At 43.3% G+C, this 18629-nt stretch overlaps 1 protein-coding gene across 1 annotated transcript in view; it reads right to left on the bottom strand.

Annotated features, from left to right (window-relative positions):
- Positions 1-18629, bottom strand: part of EFHC2 (EF-hand domain containing 2) — a 101227-nt gene that overhangs the window by 9364 nt on the left and 73234 nt on the right. Inside the window, exons 10-13 of the mRNA XM_074983402.1 lie at positions 17899-18095; positions 11544-11677; positions 3430-3627; positions 2638-2730 (exon numbers count right to left, since the gene is read on the bottom strand). Coding sequence (XP_074839503.1) covers positions 2638-2730; positions 3430-3627; positions 11544-11677; positions 17899-18095 — 622 coding nt within the window. The remainder of the gene's footprint in view (positions 1-2637; positions 2731-3429; positions 3628-11543; positions 11678-17898; positions 18096-18629) is intronic.

Here is an 18629-nt window from a genome sequence, read left to right on the forward strand (position 1 = left end):
ATTCCAATTAAATCCACCACAGGAAACATCTTCTCAACCATGAACCCCAGATAAACAAAAGTCCCCATTAAATATACATCCTTACTGCACAAGCCTTTGTTTAAGCATTTAAATACTCTCCTCTTATCTAAAATGTAAAGACTTACTGCATATACTGAGATCTTTTAATGCAATGAATCTTTATCTTATCACAGAAACTACTCACAGTCCCATATCATATAAAGCAATATTTAGAATGAAAATCTTCCAGATTTTAAGCATACTCCTTGTCTTCTATGTTCTTATATAATTTTAACAATAATTTTAAATGAAAGGAGCTCAATGGATTTTTGAAGCTGTGTCCTTTCAGCCAGAGAATATCAACTTTCAAAAGGTCTCCCTAATAACCAAACCAAATATATAGATAGATAGATGTATGCACACATGCACACACACACATATACACACACAGTGAAGCCTACAATGTATCATATCTGCCTGTTGTTCTTCAGCATGAGTAAATAAAAGAAAAGTCCATTTCATCCTTCCTCAGATTGCATCTATTCAATCACACCTTTCAGGCTATGGGAATTCTAGTTCTAAATCCCGGTTGTCCTGGTGCACTTTTTGTGCTGAACAACTTTCTGAGAGTAACAGACAGAAAGCCGTGCTAGTCTATATACTATCAAAACAAAAAAGCAGTCAAGTAGCACTTTAAAGACTAACCAAATAACTTATTTGGTGAGCTTTCATGGGACAGACCCACTTCTTCAGACCATAGCCAGACCAGAACAGACTGGAAGTTGCATACAGAATGCTACTTCAACTATTCAACTAATATTCATTCACATGATTCAGGGCGCTTTTGTCACTGAAGAGAGTCCAGCTAATGCATTAGAGTTAAAGCTGGTGGTGTCATGGGATTTGCACCATCTTCCACCTGAATGCATTTAATCAATTCAGAATTTGTCATTAGCAATAGTCATAGAAGCAAAAATCAAATTCTTCTTCATCCATAAAAACTGGTGAAGAGACATCAGTGATAAGGAGCAATAAGTGATAAGACTAGTCTGTTCTGGTATGGCTATGGTCTGAAGAAGTGGGTCTGTCCCACAAAAGCTCACTAAATAAATTATTTTGTTAGTCTTTAAAGTGCTACTTGACTGCTTTTTTTAACTTTCTGAGAGCTCTTTAAAAATTAATTTTATACCTCTTTTGACTAATGCTTGTGACTCAACAGTCAGAAGTGATGAATGGCCAGCAAATTGCAGAAGTCATCCATCTGGCTACCACAGGAAACACTTCAAAATGCTTTTGGTCTATAGACAAACTGGGCTTAGAATCAATGGTGCCATAGGTTTTTAAGGCAAACTTTCAGGTAATAATTGACGTTAAAAGATGTCTCCCCCACGCAATGTCCTGTGAGTTTAGTGAAGGACTGGAGGGATAGATTTGGGCATTAAGGATAAAGGATTAAGGATAAAGGTGGCAACTTTCCCTCACCTTCCTGTTTGAAGAGAATCCTGACATTCAACAACGTATCTCTGAAGCATATATTGAACCTCTGCTAAAAGCTAGAAGCTTGCATGCATGAAAACATCTATTTCTGACAAGAAATAAGACCTCCTGCTGCCTTTGGCATAAAGTTAAGAGGTCTCCATAGCCTCAAATTAATCTTCTTCATGATTTCTAGTAGGGGAAAAGAAGAGACCAAAGACCATATTGCAAAACTCATAAACTAGGCTGGTGGCTGGTTGGCTTAGCACTGCTTTAAGGCAGGGCACTGGACATGATGACTTCTCAAGGACCCTTCCAGCCCAGTATTTCTATGATTCTCCGGAGGCCTACCAACGTGTGATAAATGTTCAGATCACCAACTGGTATATCTTTTTATGGTCGGCTCAGTCCCCTAGAATCCTGACACAAGGGCACTGACCATTTGTACTTTCCTATTCTTGTTCTCACCAGCGTCACTGGTCAAGGATTATACCACAAAGCCTACACGTGTGGCCAGATTACACACTCCAAGAAAAAGTACTGAGACTGTTATATAAATTCTGAATCTGCCAATAATTTCTCTCTCCTTTCCTAGACAACCGTAAAACAGGTATTTCAGGTAAAGACAACAAGAAGAGTAAAACAGAGGTAACAACAAAGGACTCTTGTACCTAGAGATACCATCTACTTGATTCATTAACTTTTCCACATTATTCATAATGGCATCTTTCTCAGATCATATACAAGGTACCTTCCTGAGATACTGTGTTTTTTCACCAAACCAATACATGGAGAAAGTGAATGTAAAAACATGAATCCTCCACCCTTTTATCCCAGACAATAAACATTAGTTGTTAATTCCTGCAAGATTATTCAATTATAGTGTACATGCACAAACTAGGAAAATTTTTCTGCCAATCAAAAATGACCATAATGCTGCAATTCTTTTTGTTCTTAATTCCAAATGTTTAGCAGTACAAAGACTCAAAAAAGTGCATGAGAAGAATCTGCACAATAGCACATACACAACTGCATGAACTGCTGAAATTCTTAGCAAATCTTTCTATTTCTTTTCAAGAGTCACCTGCCATTAAAAATACCTTACATTATAGAGCAAGTGACTTTTACTCACAAACAGCATTTTGGCTGGCTATGACTTACATGGTCAGTAAAGCTCGCAGAAGATCATCAGCCAATGGCAACCGGAAGGACTTGCAAATAGTCCTGCATTTTTCATGGGGCAATAATCCACATCTGCACAAATACAAAATGAAGTGGGAAAAAATGTACTTCCTGTCTCGTATCTTTACAGATTTAACAAAATGGAAGTAAAACATATATTTTAAATGCATGTATAAGGAAATGATACAAAAATTGTTGAAAATCTAAAGGTAAAAATGAAAATCGTATTTCATAACATTTCACTTTTGCATCATAGGAAAAACACCAACAATTTACACACATAGACCGCTTCCCCTAAAGTATTTAAAACACATGTATACTTAGGCTGCAGGTACCAATTTACAGATTTTTAATTCTAAATCTGTGATCCCACAAAACCAGAAGGACAAAAAATTCATGTAAGCTATTATCACCTAAAACTACTAGATTTTTTTTATTTTGTGGCAAAAGTCTACTTTTCTTCCAAGATTAAAAAAAAATTTTTTTCTATACTGACAGACTCTGGGACCTAACTATTTCACAGGCTACTCAATACACTTGAAATGATGTAGATTCCATCAGCAAATCAGAAAGAGGACAAAGAAACAGTCTAGTTCTCATCTATCCTCAAGTGGCTCCTACCAGAAAACAAATTGTTTGACTGTATTCATATGATATGGAAGACAAGAGGGAGATAGATCCCAGGTCTCCAAGTAGAGTTATATCAAACTGTGAACCAACTAAATATAAAAGTAGTCAATTATTAGCTTGAATAAAATATAGAAACCTTACTTTTCACGGTCACCGTACACAAAGGTAGCAGACAGTTGTCCAAAATTCTCAAAGCTATTTTTCTTTAGCTGTTCTTGAGCCACTGCAAGAAGGAAGTTGATGTCCATTTCAAACCCATCTCGCTCACTGTAATAACGTCCAATAGTCATAATTTCATGTTCTGACAATTTTCCACCAGTGATATTTGCTATCAAATTTCTGTTAGCAAGAGACAAATAAATAATATAGGCAAAACAGTTTAAAGTAGAGTATTAATGTAATTAAGAGTTCAGTGAAATTAGGTGATGTGCTATATTGAACTTATGATGCTGATATTAAGTCCATAAGCTTAACATGAATTCAGCACGACCCCAGAAGGTGTTTTAGAAACTAAATTTTAACTCTTTAGGGAAAAGATCATTGCTTCCTACCAGTCTTGTAAAACACCTAGCAAAATACAGGTACTGTACAAATCTTTGTAATCTTTCAACATTTATTGTGCTGTTTTGTCTACCTACTGTATCAAATCTTATTTCTTCTAATTAATTATAAAATACCTTCCACCATATTTGATCAGATATTATGAGCTAGTATTGAAACCGCACTTACGTAACACAAAACAGAAGAACACACAAAAGAGAGGAACAAGAGAGGACAGTGACCAACGAATAGAGTGGTAGAATCAGGCATGCAAATAGAGTCCCAGTGTGAAGTCCCACTGCCCTGCACTGTGAAAACTGGCCCCACCCTCAAACCTTTGCAGAGGGATGAAGAAATAAGGAGCTGAGCAGAGAGATGTTAAGGAAATTTCACTCTGACTTCTAGATGCAAAATTTCTTGGGAAGGAGGAGGCAGAGCAGACAGCATCGAGAGAACTGGGTGGCTCTTGTAGGGACACAGCTGGTGAAAACTCAGCTCTGGCTGGAGAACAAGCACAGGAGGTATCCTGCATGTGTTGCCCCATATGCCTAGATTATAATGCATTTAAGAATCAGCCAGAGGCCAATGGAGGTGCCCTGACCCAGACCAGACAGCCTGATGTGCTACTGGGACTGTTGCTGATCAAGGTGACTTATCAATGAAACTGAGTGTTACTGACAACAGTGTTGGAGTGATGTATGAGTGAATCTTTGCCTCTGCAAACACGCTAGGAGGGTGACAGTGCTTGGAGGTCACTACTAGCAAACAGGAATCCCCAGCACAGAGGAAACAGGACTTGTAACATGACTGAGTTTAATTTAGAATCCCTGCTGTAACAAATTCATTTATTTCCTTCTTTTAAAACTGTTTATTCCTTGGAGAAGGCTCTGAGCACGTTCTGTGTGCTACCAGAATAGAAAAGCAACGCTGTGGCATCAGTGAGGTATGCAAAGAACTTCCCAATCCCCAGGACAGAAACAACTGAGGGCCACAACTAGAATATGGATTTTTATAAAATTTCTCATATCTCATGCAGTCTAACTAGATCATGGCACTAAACTTACAAGTACCTGAGTTGAAATCATACTTAATCCCACTTAAGTTTTTTTAAATGGCAAGAATCAAATGGTTTAAATAGGTTCATATCAGATAGTGAAAGTTGGGTTGTCTATGACATTTTTAAACTGCTAATGAACCTTTTTTTCACTTTTTAAACCTTTTTTAATAGCTAATGAACCGTGCCATAATCTTTTGATGCAATGTTAAGTTCTACCGCATAGCTTCCTTGAGGCATTGGTGATAAAGTTGGAATTTCCTTGACTGGGTACATTGCCCTCTGAAAACAAATTTAGGGTACATTATCAGTTACACATTGGATTTTAAGTCACAAAAGTCTCAAAAATTGATGGCTGGTGCATGGCTAAACCTTGCACAGTTCTCTGATAACGTACCCCTTAACAGTCAACAATTCATAGCACAAATATATACTGGCTTTTCCCCCCACATAAACAACTTTTATCACAACTTAAATGATTTTTATCTGTTTCTTTTAAATGATCTGCTTTTTGGCAGTCCCGCACAAACAAAAGTGTCAGCCCAGAGCCTATAAAGTCTAAATTTTCAGAGCTGTTCACTAAAGAATACAGAACACAACGTACTCTCACATTTGAGTCAGCTGATTCACAGTGAGCTGGACTTGCACTAAGTAACACAGACTCTTTATTGACAGTGTCAGGAAATGTATATCAGTAGAAAACAAAGTGCACATGGCCCAAATAAATCTTACTGCCAGACACAGGCAAATTCAGCATTTGCATTTCAAGAGAAGGACCATCGAGAAATACAACGCTATACCAAAGCTTGGTCCCTACTTTGTTATGAGTTTTACAGTAATACTCAGAGGCTCCCACTCAAAACTGAAGACCTTTTTGTGCTGGGCACCATACAGACATTGTAGAAACTATCTACATCTCAAAGAACTTACAACGAAGACCTTGATCCTTCAATGACTTATGCATGTGCATAAACTTATAAATCTCACTAGTCACCTTGACTTCCCGGAGCCTATTCACATGTGTAACTTTACATCCATGCAGGATCAGGGTGTAAGCAGTCTTTCCATGGCTACAGTTACACTGACCTGAAGTGCTGGCAGCAGTATGCAAATGGATGGTCTTGAAAATGCAAGGTCTTGAAAATGCAAATAGATGCTCATTTGCATATTCACTCGCCATCGGAGGCTGCTGCCAGCAGAAAGAAAGCAGTGTAAATGGGGTTCTGCCAGTCATACCCGCCTTTTGTCGGCAGCCTCTTATTCCTGGAAAAAATTGGCATAAGAGGCTGCCGACAAAGTGGGGGAGTGGCCGGCAGAACCACATTTACACTGTTATTTTTTTTTTTGGCAGCAGCAGCCTCTGATGGGCTACGTCTACACGTGAAGCCAACATCGAAATAGCTTATTTCGATGTAGCAACATCGAAATAGGCTATTTTGATGAATAACGTCTACACGTCCTCCAGGGCTGGCAACGTCGATGTTCAACTTCGACGTTGCGCGGCACCACATCGAAATAGGCGCTGCGAGGGTACGTCTACACGCCAAAGCAGCACACATCGAAATAAGGGTGCCAGGAACAGCTGCAGACAGGGTCACAGGGCGGACTCAACAGCAAGCCGCTCCCTTAAAGGGCCCCTCCCAGACACAGTTGCACTAAACAACACAAGATACACAGAGCTGACAACTGGTTGCAGACCCTGTGCCTGCAGCATAGATCCCCAGCTGCCGCAGAAGCAGCCAGAAGCCCTGGGCTAAGGGCTGCTGCCCACGGTGACCATAGAGCCCCGCAGGGGCTGGAGAGAGAGCATCTCTCAACCCCCCAGCTGATGGCCGCCATGGAGGACCCAGCACTTTCGACATTGCGGGACGCGGATCGTCTACACAGTCCCTACTTCGACGTTGAACGTCGAAGTAGGGCGCTATTCCGATCCCCTCATGAGGTTAGCGACTTCGACGTCTCGCCGCCTAAATTCGAAGTTAACTTCGAAATAGCGCCCGACGCGTGTAGCCGCGACGGGCACTATTTCGAAGTTGGTGCCACTACTTCGAAGTAGCGTGCACGTGTAGACACACCTATGGTAAGCAAATATGCAAATAAGCATCTATTTGCATTTTTGAGATTGCCTATTTGCATACTGCTGCCAGCAGTTCAGTCAGTGTAACCATAGCCCTTGTGTTTTCTCAACTCAGACAATGACAATCAGAGCACTAAAGATCTCCTCAGATTTAAGCCGCGTCTACACGTGCCGGCTACTTCGAAGTAGCCGCGCCAACTTCGAAATAGCGCCCGCCACGTCTACACGTGGCGAGCGCTATTTCGAAGTTGAAATCGACGTAAGGCAGTGAGACGTCGAAGTCGCTATCCCCAACAGGAGATGGGAATAGCGCCCTACTTCGACGTTGAACGTCAAAGTAGGGCACGTGTAGACGATCCACATCCCGCAACATCAAAATAGCGGGGTCCGCCATGGCGGCCATCAGCTGAGGGGTTGAGAGACGCTCTCTCTCCAGCCCCTGCGGGGCTCTATGGTCAGCGTGTACAGCAGCCCTTAGCCCAGGGCTTCTGGCTGCTGCTGCTGCAGCTGGGGATCCATGCTGCATGCACAGGGTCTGCAACCAGTTGTCGGCTCTGTGGATCTTGTGCTGTTTAGTGCAAGTGTGTCTGGGAGGGGCCCTTTAAGAGAGCAGCTAGCTGTTGCCCGGGAAATGCTAGTCCACCCTGTGACCCTGTCTGCAGCTGTTCCTGGCACCCTTATTTCGATGTGGGCCGTTTTGGCATGTAGATGCTCCCCTGCAGCGCCTACTTCGATGTGATGCTGCCCAACGTCGACACTGAACGTCGACGGCACCAGCCCTGGAGGATGTGTAGATGCTATTCATCGAAATAGCTTATTTCGATTTTGCTACATCAAAATAAGCTATTTCGATGTAGCATATACATGTAGACGTAGCTTAAATTATTTTTTCTTTGGGAATTTAAGGGACTTTCTGGGGTTGCTATGATCTGAACACTGTTGAAGAGCCAAAATTCCAGCTCAGAACTGTACTGACTTCTGCCAAGAAACAAGGGCAAGCAACACAAATCTTCTCTGTGCAGTACAGTTGTAGCCCTGTGAATCCCAGGAAATTAGAGAAACAAGATAAGTGAAGTAGCATCTTTTACTGGATCAACTTCTATTGGTGAGAGGGACAAGTTTCCAAGCCACAGGGAGGCTCAAAAATTTGTCTCTCCCAACAAACAGAAATTGGTCCAATAAAGGATATTACTGCATCCACTTTGTCTCATGAATTTTCCCTGTAACTTAATTTTCTTTTGTTTTATTTTTTTTTTTAGTCTACAAAAGTGAAACAGATTGCTATCTGAAATTAGGAGGGTCAGAGAAGAAATAATAATTAACCACTCAAGGAAACTGTTTCACCAGATGGATGAAAGAGCAGCATCTTCATAAAGTTCATGTGATCCCGCTTTTTTTTTTTTCACTCCCAGTGACTGGATCTCTGTGTAATTCTGAAAGCCAGAGGGCAGGATAGGACTAAGACACAGGTGTTTAAGTTTTCAGATTGATCTTTTCCCTCTTTAACAAAGCTTCTCAATAGCACAGGGCCATGCTTAGAATTTACGGGGGCCAAAGCAAACTCACCCCCGTGCCATCCATGTGACTTGGACCCACCCCAGCCTGGAATCCCTCCATGCTCTCCACAGCCCCTCCCTATGGAACCTTACCTGGGAGAATCTAGCAGGGAGGGAATTGAACGCCTGGCTACTGAGGAGGCTGCTACTCAGCATAGCTGCTCCAGGCTTCAGGGAGCAGGGATCCTGGTTTAAGCAGCCTCCAGCCAGGAGAGATAAGCAGTGGTAGTAGCAGGTAACTTCCGCCCCCCACCCCATCAGTATTTGCGTGCATGCTCATGTCACCGTAATTTGGGGCAGCACCCGGGCAGCACAGGCATCAACCCGCTCTTCCCTGCTGTCCCAATCACGTGCCAAATTTACTGGTGCCTTTGCAGGTGCATATTCTGTGTACACATAGGGACGGCCCTGCAACAGCATGAACAACATCTCAGCAGATATGCTCTGTGTGTTCCATTTATTTATTCCCTGTTTTCTATGTGGTCTGATTTTGGTTTGTAAACACTGAACAGAATAACTAAAAGCTATCATTACAATTTGCTTCACTGCATCATATTTAAGAGTGTATCTTCTCAGCATAACTGGAGGAAAATCACACAAGACAGGATTTGTGCATTATGAAGAAAGCTATTTTGACTCATTAACTGGGCCGACAAGAGTATATTTTAACTGCAAACTTCAAAGCATATTGAAACTCTTGTCTCATCGTGAGATAAGCCAGAGAGACTGTAGTAATGTGGCATAAACTTAAGTGTCCCTTACAGCTTCAGGCTGTCATGCAGATGTCTGCATGTACTAAAATATGCATTTCATAAAGGTCTATACCTGTGAAAGGCCACAAAAAATGTAAAGCAATAATAACGTATGAGATAAAATAAGAAAATAAAAACCACATGTTCCCTCAATTTTTTTTTATTTTTTATAAGAGAGAGAGTTTCTGTTTGCTTTGGCACAAAAATACTTTTTTTTTCCCTGAATGGCAGAAATATTTCTGGGAAGTTCTGTAGTAATGCATATATTGCAAACTGGAACAAGATGACATGGTCATGATATTTCAAATAAATTGCTGTGTTCTCTGGCTTTAATACCCTAGGAACAGGAAAGCATAAAAGTCAAATGTGCTTTAGTTGCCCCTGCAGCTCTGGATACTCCCGTGTCAGAACTAGTGGGAATCCACCACACAAGAGGGTACAGAAAGCCAGCAGTTGCAGGTGATGGATATATTTTCTTAGGTAGAGCTCATCCTCACAGGAGCCCTCTGTGCCTTAGCACACAGGAGGTGTAAGGAAGTAGGACTGTGGTGGTCCATGTGAGAGGTAAGACTAGAAGATCCACTGCTTTGTGAATCCTTCTCTCTTCCCACAGTGGTGGAGTTGGCTACTGAACCTTCATTACTTAAAGAGTGGGCCACAGAGTGGCTCCTCAGGCTAGGGGAGAGAATGCATATCATTCCAGCTCCCTCTGACACATGCACACACATAAGCACTCCGGCTGTTCACAGCTGCCCAGAATCTGGGCTTCAAAAAATACAGGGTAACTTATATGTCACAAAGGCTACATCTCAAACTAAAAATCTTTCCCCACCCTACAGAAACGCAGTCAAGTCTTCTAAAAAGTCGGTCCCTCCAATTTGGTAGCACAAGTGCTAAAGACTTGGACATATTCTAAATGCATATCAGGGAACAAAAAATATTTCAGATGATCAATTTATAATTTGGACCACAGCAAATTTTTAACGATCATGTTATTTGGTCTTTGTAAGCAGATTAGCGGGCATGTGCAATAAACTGCTTCCTCCGATAGTAAGGTTTTTCAACATACACTGGCAACTTGGTTTTATGCCCTTTCTTACTGTAGTAGTAAGACTACTTATTTCAAAACATTTAATTGTCTAATATCTTGACTTTGATCACAGACTGACAAATATTTGATCTCAATAAAACTTCAAACCCTGATCCTTAAGAACCCTAAGCAAAAATAAGGTGGTACTGGATCCTCCAGGTATGAATCTTACCTCTCTAGATACTTAATTTTCATTACTAGAGATGGGTTTTCTTTCTTTCTTTGATATCTCCACTATGAAGGGTTACAAAGACATGCCCTTGGCCTTTTGCTTCACACCTATATATTTTCTAATTTATTTCTTCAGCAGATTTTGAGTTAACTTTTCTACACAGATGACAACCCACATTATATTTCTTTATTTCCCATTTACTCACACATCTTATCTCTGAAGCTCCCAAATAAATCATCATATAACACTACTCAAAGTTTGAAAACTGAAGTCTGAAGTAAAACCATCCTCCTTACCTCAGACCCCTCCTTGACCTCCAAAGCCAGAAGTCTTGAAGCTAGACTTGACCTTGAATTTAATTTCCCCTTCCATATACAGTTTTCCTATAAATTTGCTCATTACCACCTATGGATCATTGCCAGAATCCAGGCTTCCATTAATGTTGCCTCTGCTCAAATACTTTTTCATACTTTAATCACTGTCTGAGTGAACTATTACATTTTCCTCTTTTAAAGTCTTCCTACTTTGTTTCCTATACTTCTAGGGGGTCTGGATCCTGCTCAGAGAATTAACTCAGTTCTCTGTTACTGTTTCCTATTCAACTCCAAATAGCCTTCTTGCTTTTCAGAACTCCCATCTGACTTGGCTGACGCTATCTGCCTGCCCTTGTATTCACCTATTCCCCCGCCTAGGCAGTTGTGATCTCATTCTCCTGTAGCCATACTGCTAGCTCCATAGAGAACAGCCACATTCATTCCTGCTGTCCAAGCAACTCAAAAAAACTCTCTCATCCTAAGCCAAGACCACTTCCCTTTCTTTAGATTTCATCTGAAAGCCTTTCTTTGTACTGCATTTTGCACAATGTCCTAAAACTAGGTGAAATCAAATACAGGCCATTGGTCACTAACACTGAATACACTGCCATGCAAAGAGCTTCAAGAAATAGCAATGTTCTATACGTTTCTTGGAAATCATCTGCAGCAAACACTAAAACTAAGGCTTTCTCCTTCTTACCTGAAAGGGTTATATTCAATCACCTTGGTGCGTTCCGGGTCAGTAGCTGCAAAAATCTGCTTGATCTCTCTGGAACTAGGTTCTCCTATAGCCTTTAATTTGTTCAGGATGAGGTTGATATTGGCCATTGGGAACTTAAGCAGAGGGACAAAAAATGAAAATGATGCCTAGTTTTGCTTTGATGCAATGTAAAAGCAGGTAAAGATAGAATTTAAAGCACAAGTTTAAAAATTATCCTTCCCCCTCACAGTCCACTACTGCACCCCACTTAATCCTCACTTAATACATACAATCACTTTAAAATAAATCTTTTCATCCTTTCTTTCAGTGAACAGTTTACGGAAGTCGCCATGTTTATGCTCAGCCATATAAACTTGGCATTCACTCTGAGCTCAGCACAGACTGTATTATCAGAAACCAATTTTTCCCAGAAAGTAAGATGAACATTTATTTCAACAAGTCGTATTTTTCCCTGTTAGGCTGTTCTATTTAGACTTGAGGAGTTAAACTTCAAATCCAGTATTCAGCTTTGCTATGTTGAACCCCTGCACAAAATTTATTTGCTACTCTTAAAAGTTTGTAATCAACAAGAATAAAACTTTGGCTTTTATTTTTTTGAATAAATGATTAATCATTTAAAAGATGCTGTTCTAGACAGTCAGACATACTCTGCTGCAGAACATAAAATACAATGAAACAAACTGAAAATTAGTTTCTCCCATTCAATAAACAAAGTTGTTTTGAGTAGCATATATTGAAATTAGATCAGGCTGGCGATTGAGGCTCTAAACATAAAAGCTGTGCACTCAGTTAACTCAGCACAACCGAGAGTTAGGCCTTGTTGTGCTAATGGCACTGAAAGTGGGTGTACCTTAATACACTTATATCATTGCCTGATCAGCACAAAGGGGCCTAAGTGTTATTAAAAATCACCCTTAATCTACTTGCTGGACAGGACCAGCGCACTTTGTCACTTAGGACTACTCTACATGAGTACTTGTTCTGCGGCAAGCTGGTGTGTGAATCTAGTCTGCCACACACTAATAGAAAGTATGTGTCAGTGTGTACCCTGTCAACATGCATTAACAGTTCCTTAATGTGCTCTGATCTCATCTCTCCAACTTCAGTAAAATATGTAAAATTTCTAATTTGTGGGAAATTTCTATCTTATCCAAATTTGTTTTCATTCTGAATCAGAACAAGCCGAACATTTTCAAAATTTCACACAACACTTTTGAAAATAATTCATTTTGGATCAATCAAAATGTTCCTTTGATTATGACTTTTTATATTTTTATTTTTATAATATAAAAATCAAATATATTTCAAAATGAAAATCAAAACACTCTGTTCCAAAAGTATAAAAATGGAACTATCAAAATGACTTTTTACACAATCTAAACAAAACTGTTTCTGTTCTGGCACAATGGCATTTTGTGATGGAAAAATGGTCAGCTGGAACTTTATTAATGAAGTCTAACAGCAGATTTGGCTGAGGAAGGTGATAAAAGCAAAGGAAGGAAACTGAGAACTAAAGACTAAAGAAATATTGAGTTTACAAATAAAAGGATTAAGAACAATCTTATAATTCTCTTCCCTCTAGAATGTACATTATTTTGCATCTACTTATCTCCAACTTTTATCAGAATTCCTTACATTTGCTCAAATAAGTGAAGAACAGCACTCCACCTGAAGATGATTTATGAAGTGCTCTCACTGGACCACTGTAATGAACAAGTACACCTAATCCTAATAATCAGTATTCAAATCCCATGCACAAATCACCGAGGCATTGATATAACAATACAGCTTATTCTCACCATCTGTTTTAAAATCTTATCTGCCTTAATAATAGTTTTCAAAATTCATTTTCAAAGCACTGTTTTCCCCAATGTTTCTTGTTCACAGTCTGAAGATTGTAATGCTGATGTGAGCATTCACTTAGCCTGAAAAACCAGAGTCTCATTTATTTGCTTAGTGATTAATCACAGGAAAACAGCAGCTCCAACAAACATTTGTAGTTTAATGGTGTACTGTATATTTTGGAACATAATTTGGTTATGACACTTGGAGTACACAAAAACTGCAAGGAATAAGAGGTGTACATAACTTTATTTTTATTAATACATAATAGTCTGAACACTTCATGTCAACAAGCATTCTACAAACCAATTATCCTTACTACACACCAAGTAAGGTAGACAATGTTAGTACAGGTTGTACCTCCCTGGTCTGGCACCCTCCAAACCAGAGTCATCCTGAACAAGGGATTTTGCGGGATCAGAGGAAGTCAGTTCTCTGGGCTCACCTTGCGAACTGCCAGCCGGCTGGCTGGGCCCCCCTGCTGGACACTGCCCTGCTCTCTGCCCCAAGGCTGCTTGTGGAGGGGGGTGTCCTGTGGCGGTGGGAGGGGGCCTCCACACCACAGGCCTGCTGTGGGAAGGAGGGTTCCACTCCCTGCCCACTAGTCAGACTCCCTTTGATGGCAATGGGATTCTCTGCTCCCCTGCCCTGGCCAAACTCCCTGCTACTGCAGGGCTCCCCACCCCTAGCTGGGCTCCCCACAGTGGGGCTGCTGGCAGGCCCCCTGTCGCTAGTAGGACTCCCTGCCACCAGCTCACCCGCAGGGGTCCACTCCCAGTTCCCCAGCCAGACAGCATCTGGAGCTCTCTGATCCAGGCCCTCTCTGGTCCAGCAATTTCAAAGGTGCATGTTTATTTTACAAAGAAACAGAGGCTGAAAACCCGTTTGTCTCACACAGATGAGTAGTGCATGGGGCCCAAAGACAATAATGGCTGGACTGTGTTTACTCTACAATGAGTGGGTAGTGGAATAAGGATTTCCACTTTCTCAAGTGAAACAGTGTTAGGCCTACACACCTCTTGGATCCGGATCTTTGCCACAGCAGCATCCTTGAATGGCTGTTTCTCCGGTCCAGTGAGCAGGCAGATAGGGAACAGGCAAAGACTTCATAAATACACGTGATGGCAGGACACAAGGCTGGAGTGCAATCCCATTTCTTGCTAAGGACTGAGTCTGTCTATTCTTTGCCCTTCCCACCAGCCTGCTGTGTGAAAGGGAAGGTTTGGAGTACCTATGACTCAGACCGAATGAACCTGAAATGCATTGCCTGCTGTAGCACCATCACAAGCATTGCAACTTACACTTTACCGAGAACTGTGCCTCAGGATACAACCTGGCCCTAAGCAAGGTGCTCAAGGTGAGGATGGAAGAAAAGAAGTAAGTAATCAGGAGTTGCTGATTTCACCTATTCTTCAAATGCATTTTAACTTAATTTCAGAATGTTTTCAAAACTCCAGAGAAAAGACTTCCTGACTAGGTACACATATAGTTAGGCTATGTCTACACTAGCACGCTACGTCGAAGTGGCAAGACCAACTTCAAAATAGTGAGCACCACATCTACACATGGCACAGGCTACTTCAAAGTTGAAACCGAAGTTAGACGGCGAGACATCGAAATCGCTATTCCGATCAGTAGATGGGAATAGCACCCTACATCGACGTCTAACACCAATGTAGGACGAGTGTAGATGTTCCGCATCCCACTACTTCGAAACAGCGGGGGCCTCGCCAGGGACCCTGGCTGAGGGGGGGACCAGCCACCTGGACACGGTGGGGATCATGCCCGTCCAGCCCCGCCCCAGAGTGATAGGTCGATGGCTGGCCTGGCCACGTCCCCCTGTGTATATAGTTGTCCCTCCGTGTATATAGTTGTCCCCCTCTGTATATAGTTGTCTCCCTTCCATGTACATAGTTATTTATGATGCTGTTTGTTATAGTTTTATGCACAGAGGTGAGGTTTTTGGTTATTTAACAAGGAAGCAGTTTTATTATCCAAAAACCCCTGTGTTCCATGTGCTTTCAGTAGGGGCAGTGTGCAAGTGGTAGGGGTGGTGTGCAGGGGACTCGCCGGGGTGGCCTGGGTGGCGCTCACTAGGCCCCCTGGTCAAAATACTCCTGCAGGGCCTCCCGGACCTGGACCCTGTCCCAATGGGCCTGGCGGCTAGGGTCAGCAGCCGGCTGGGGGTAGCCTGTTCCGGCCTCCAGTGCCCAGCCCTGCACGAAGGCCTCCCCCTTGCTTTCCACCAGGTTGTGGAGCATGCTGCAAGCACCCACAACCTGGGGGATGTTTGAGAAGCCCACATCCAGGTGGGCCAGGAGGCAGCACCACCAGCCCTTCAGGTGCCCGAAGACCCCCTCGACCACTTGGCGGGCATGGTTCAGTCGGGTGTTGTAGCACTCCTGGCTGGCACTGAGGTGGCCTGTATGGGGCGCATAAGCCAGGGCTGGAGGCGGTAGGCTGCATCCACCATGAAGCAGAGGGGTACAGTTGTGTCCCCCAGAGAGCTCTCTGGGGGATGTAGGTCCCTGCCTCCAGCCAGCGGCATAGTCCCAAATTGCGGAACACACGAGCATCATGGATACAGCCGGGCCAGCCCACATATGCATCCTAGAAGCAGCCACAGCTGTCCACCATGGCCTGCAGGACCACCGAGCGATAGCCCTTCCTGTTGATATAGTGCACGCTACTGTGGTCCGGGGCACAGATGGGGATGTGGGTCCCATCAAGGACCCCAAAGCAGTTAGGGAACCCCATGGCAGAGAATCCCGCAACGGATGCATCCAGGTCCCCGACTCGGATGACCCTCTGCAGCAGCAGGGCATTGAGCACATGCACCACCTGTGGGGAGGGGACATGGACACCCGTGAGGGTATGCAGAGTGTCCCCCGGCCCCCCACCAAGGCCCCCCTCCCCCCCAGACCACCAACCCGGGCCCCACTCCCCCCCAGGCTCTCCCTCAGGCCCCTCACCTGGGCCCTCCTCCCCAGGCTCCCCTTCCTAACCCCCCACCCCCCCAGTGGGTGCAGGCCAGGCCTCCTTACCTCCATCACAACAGCCCCAACTGTGGCCTTGCCAATGCCAAACTGATGGCCCACAGAGCTGTAGCTGTCTGGAGTGGCCAGCTTCCAGACAGCTATTGCAACCCTTTTCTCGACGGGGAGGGCGCACCACATTCATGTGTCCTGGTGTTTCAGTGCAGGGGTGAGCCACTGGCAGAGCTCCATGAAGGTCTGCCAGCTCATGCAGAAGTTCCACAGCCACTGGTAGTCATCCCATTCCCCCATGACAAGGTGCTCCCACCACTCGGTGCTGGAGGGGTCGCTCCAGAGCCGGCGGGGCACCTTGCAGTGGGGGGAGCAGGAGGGTCTGATGGTCCGGGGCATCCACTTGTGCCCCCAGGGTGGGCTCCCCTCCCAGGGGCTGCTGGGTGGCCACCCGTGCAGCATCTAGCTGGGCACCTGCCCCGCAGGAGGCGGCTTGGAGGGCTTCCATCTGCTGCTGGATGTCCATGTCTGCAGGCTCGAGGTCTGCGAGGCTTGTGTCACCAACACAGGGCTCGTGCAGTGCAGGCCAAGTGTGTCTGGGAGGGGTCCTTTAAGGGAGCAGCCTGCTGTTCCCCTAGAAGGGCTAGTCTGCCCTGTGGCCCTGTCCGCAGGCTTTCTTGGCCCCTTATTTCAAAGGGGGATGCTTGTACATGTGGATGCTCCCTTTCTGCGTCCGGGGTGGCCCCTTTCGACATAGTGTGGTGCTACTTCAACGTTCAATGTTGACATTGCTGGGCCCAGAGGATGTGGAGACGCTATGCATCAAAACAGCATATTTTGATGTTGCTACTTCGAAATACACTACTTCAACATAGCATGCTAGTGTAGATATAGCCTTAGAGTTATTTCATCAAAAATCTCCATAATTTCATGCTTCTGCACAACATAGCCAGTCTAGTAGTCCAAAAACCCACCCTTATAACACTCCACTATGCTTTTTAGCTATTTGTTTTTAATCTTTTCCTCCAAGTTAGTTTCTGCTAGAGGCTCATGTGACAACTGCTGTGGGAAAATGCAGCCAGAACAACTATGAGATACCCTGGAGGCTTTGGTTAACACTGACTCTGTTACCAGGACCATGTATATATTAATTGGCACAGTAAAGTATATATCATCAATTTTTCCCCTCCCTCTGCTAAATATTGCTTTCCTTTCTGAAAACAATGCCAGTGTCAGCAGACTACAATCTCAATGTAACTGAGAGCTTGAATCCCCAGCTGTGAAGCAAACGTGTGCTATTTGTGACAAAGCAGATGATCAGATAAGCCAGAGAGAGAAAAATAGATGATGAAATGACTAAATTGTTGAGATAAATAACGATAGTTCAGTATGCATTTTAGTGTGAAGAAACATGGTAAACTTGGTTTTGAGAAAAATATTATATAGCTAAAATACTCAATGCATAGTCCTGAAAGGAAGAATAAAATAGCAAAAGTCCAGTTCACCTCATCTGCATGCTTCTCCATATAGTTGAAGGCATACTCGTCAGCATCCACCAAAAGAAAGTTGTGACCATGGAAACAAACTTTGGCCCCAACAAACAAATCCTGAGCTTTGAAGCATTCAGATATCTCACTTTTAAAGAGCTCTTGCCCAGGCTTCCTAATACGACTTCTTTCCAGGAACTTCCCACCAAGTATCCCTGGAGGAACAGAATTGTAAATAATTAGCTGTACTTTGTTCTTAAATATTAGTTTTCATCTTCAAGTTCATCTCCGATAACATTTCCCTCTCTCTCATTCCTAAAAGGGCCATGTATACCAGTGCCCATAGGAACAGTTACACTGTGCACATTCTACGAGGTGCTCCTTTTAATGCCTGCCAAACGCTTTCCTTTTTTCATGAAAATGTGACAGAAGTTTGCGTCTTCTAATGCTTCCACAACCTAGACATCAGCACTGGGATCCTTGGAAGGTGGAGTAGCACAAGCAATTGCACTTTAACTGCTAAAGGCAAATACAACTCCAAATAAGAAGGAAGTCCCATGAGTACTAGCCTGCTAAACCTGAGGTTGTGAGTTCAATCTTCGAGGGGGCCAGTTAGGGATCTGAGCCAAAATAAGGGGTGGGGAAAGGAGGATGGTGCTTGGTCCTGCCAACAGGGCAGGGGACTGGACTCAATGATCTCCTGAGAGCCCTTCCAGTTCTAGGAGATGTGAGCGTGCATATCTCCATGT

This window comes from Carettochelys insculpta, chromosome 1 (genome assembly GCF_033958435.1).
Source record: "Carettochelys insculpta isolate YL-2023 chromosome 1, ASM3395843v1, whole genome shotgun sequence".
Classification (NCBI taxonomy): domain Eukaryota; kingdom Metazoa; phylum Chordata; order Testudines; family Carettochelyidae; genus Carettochelys; species Carettochelys insculpta.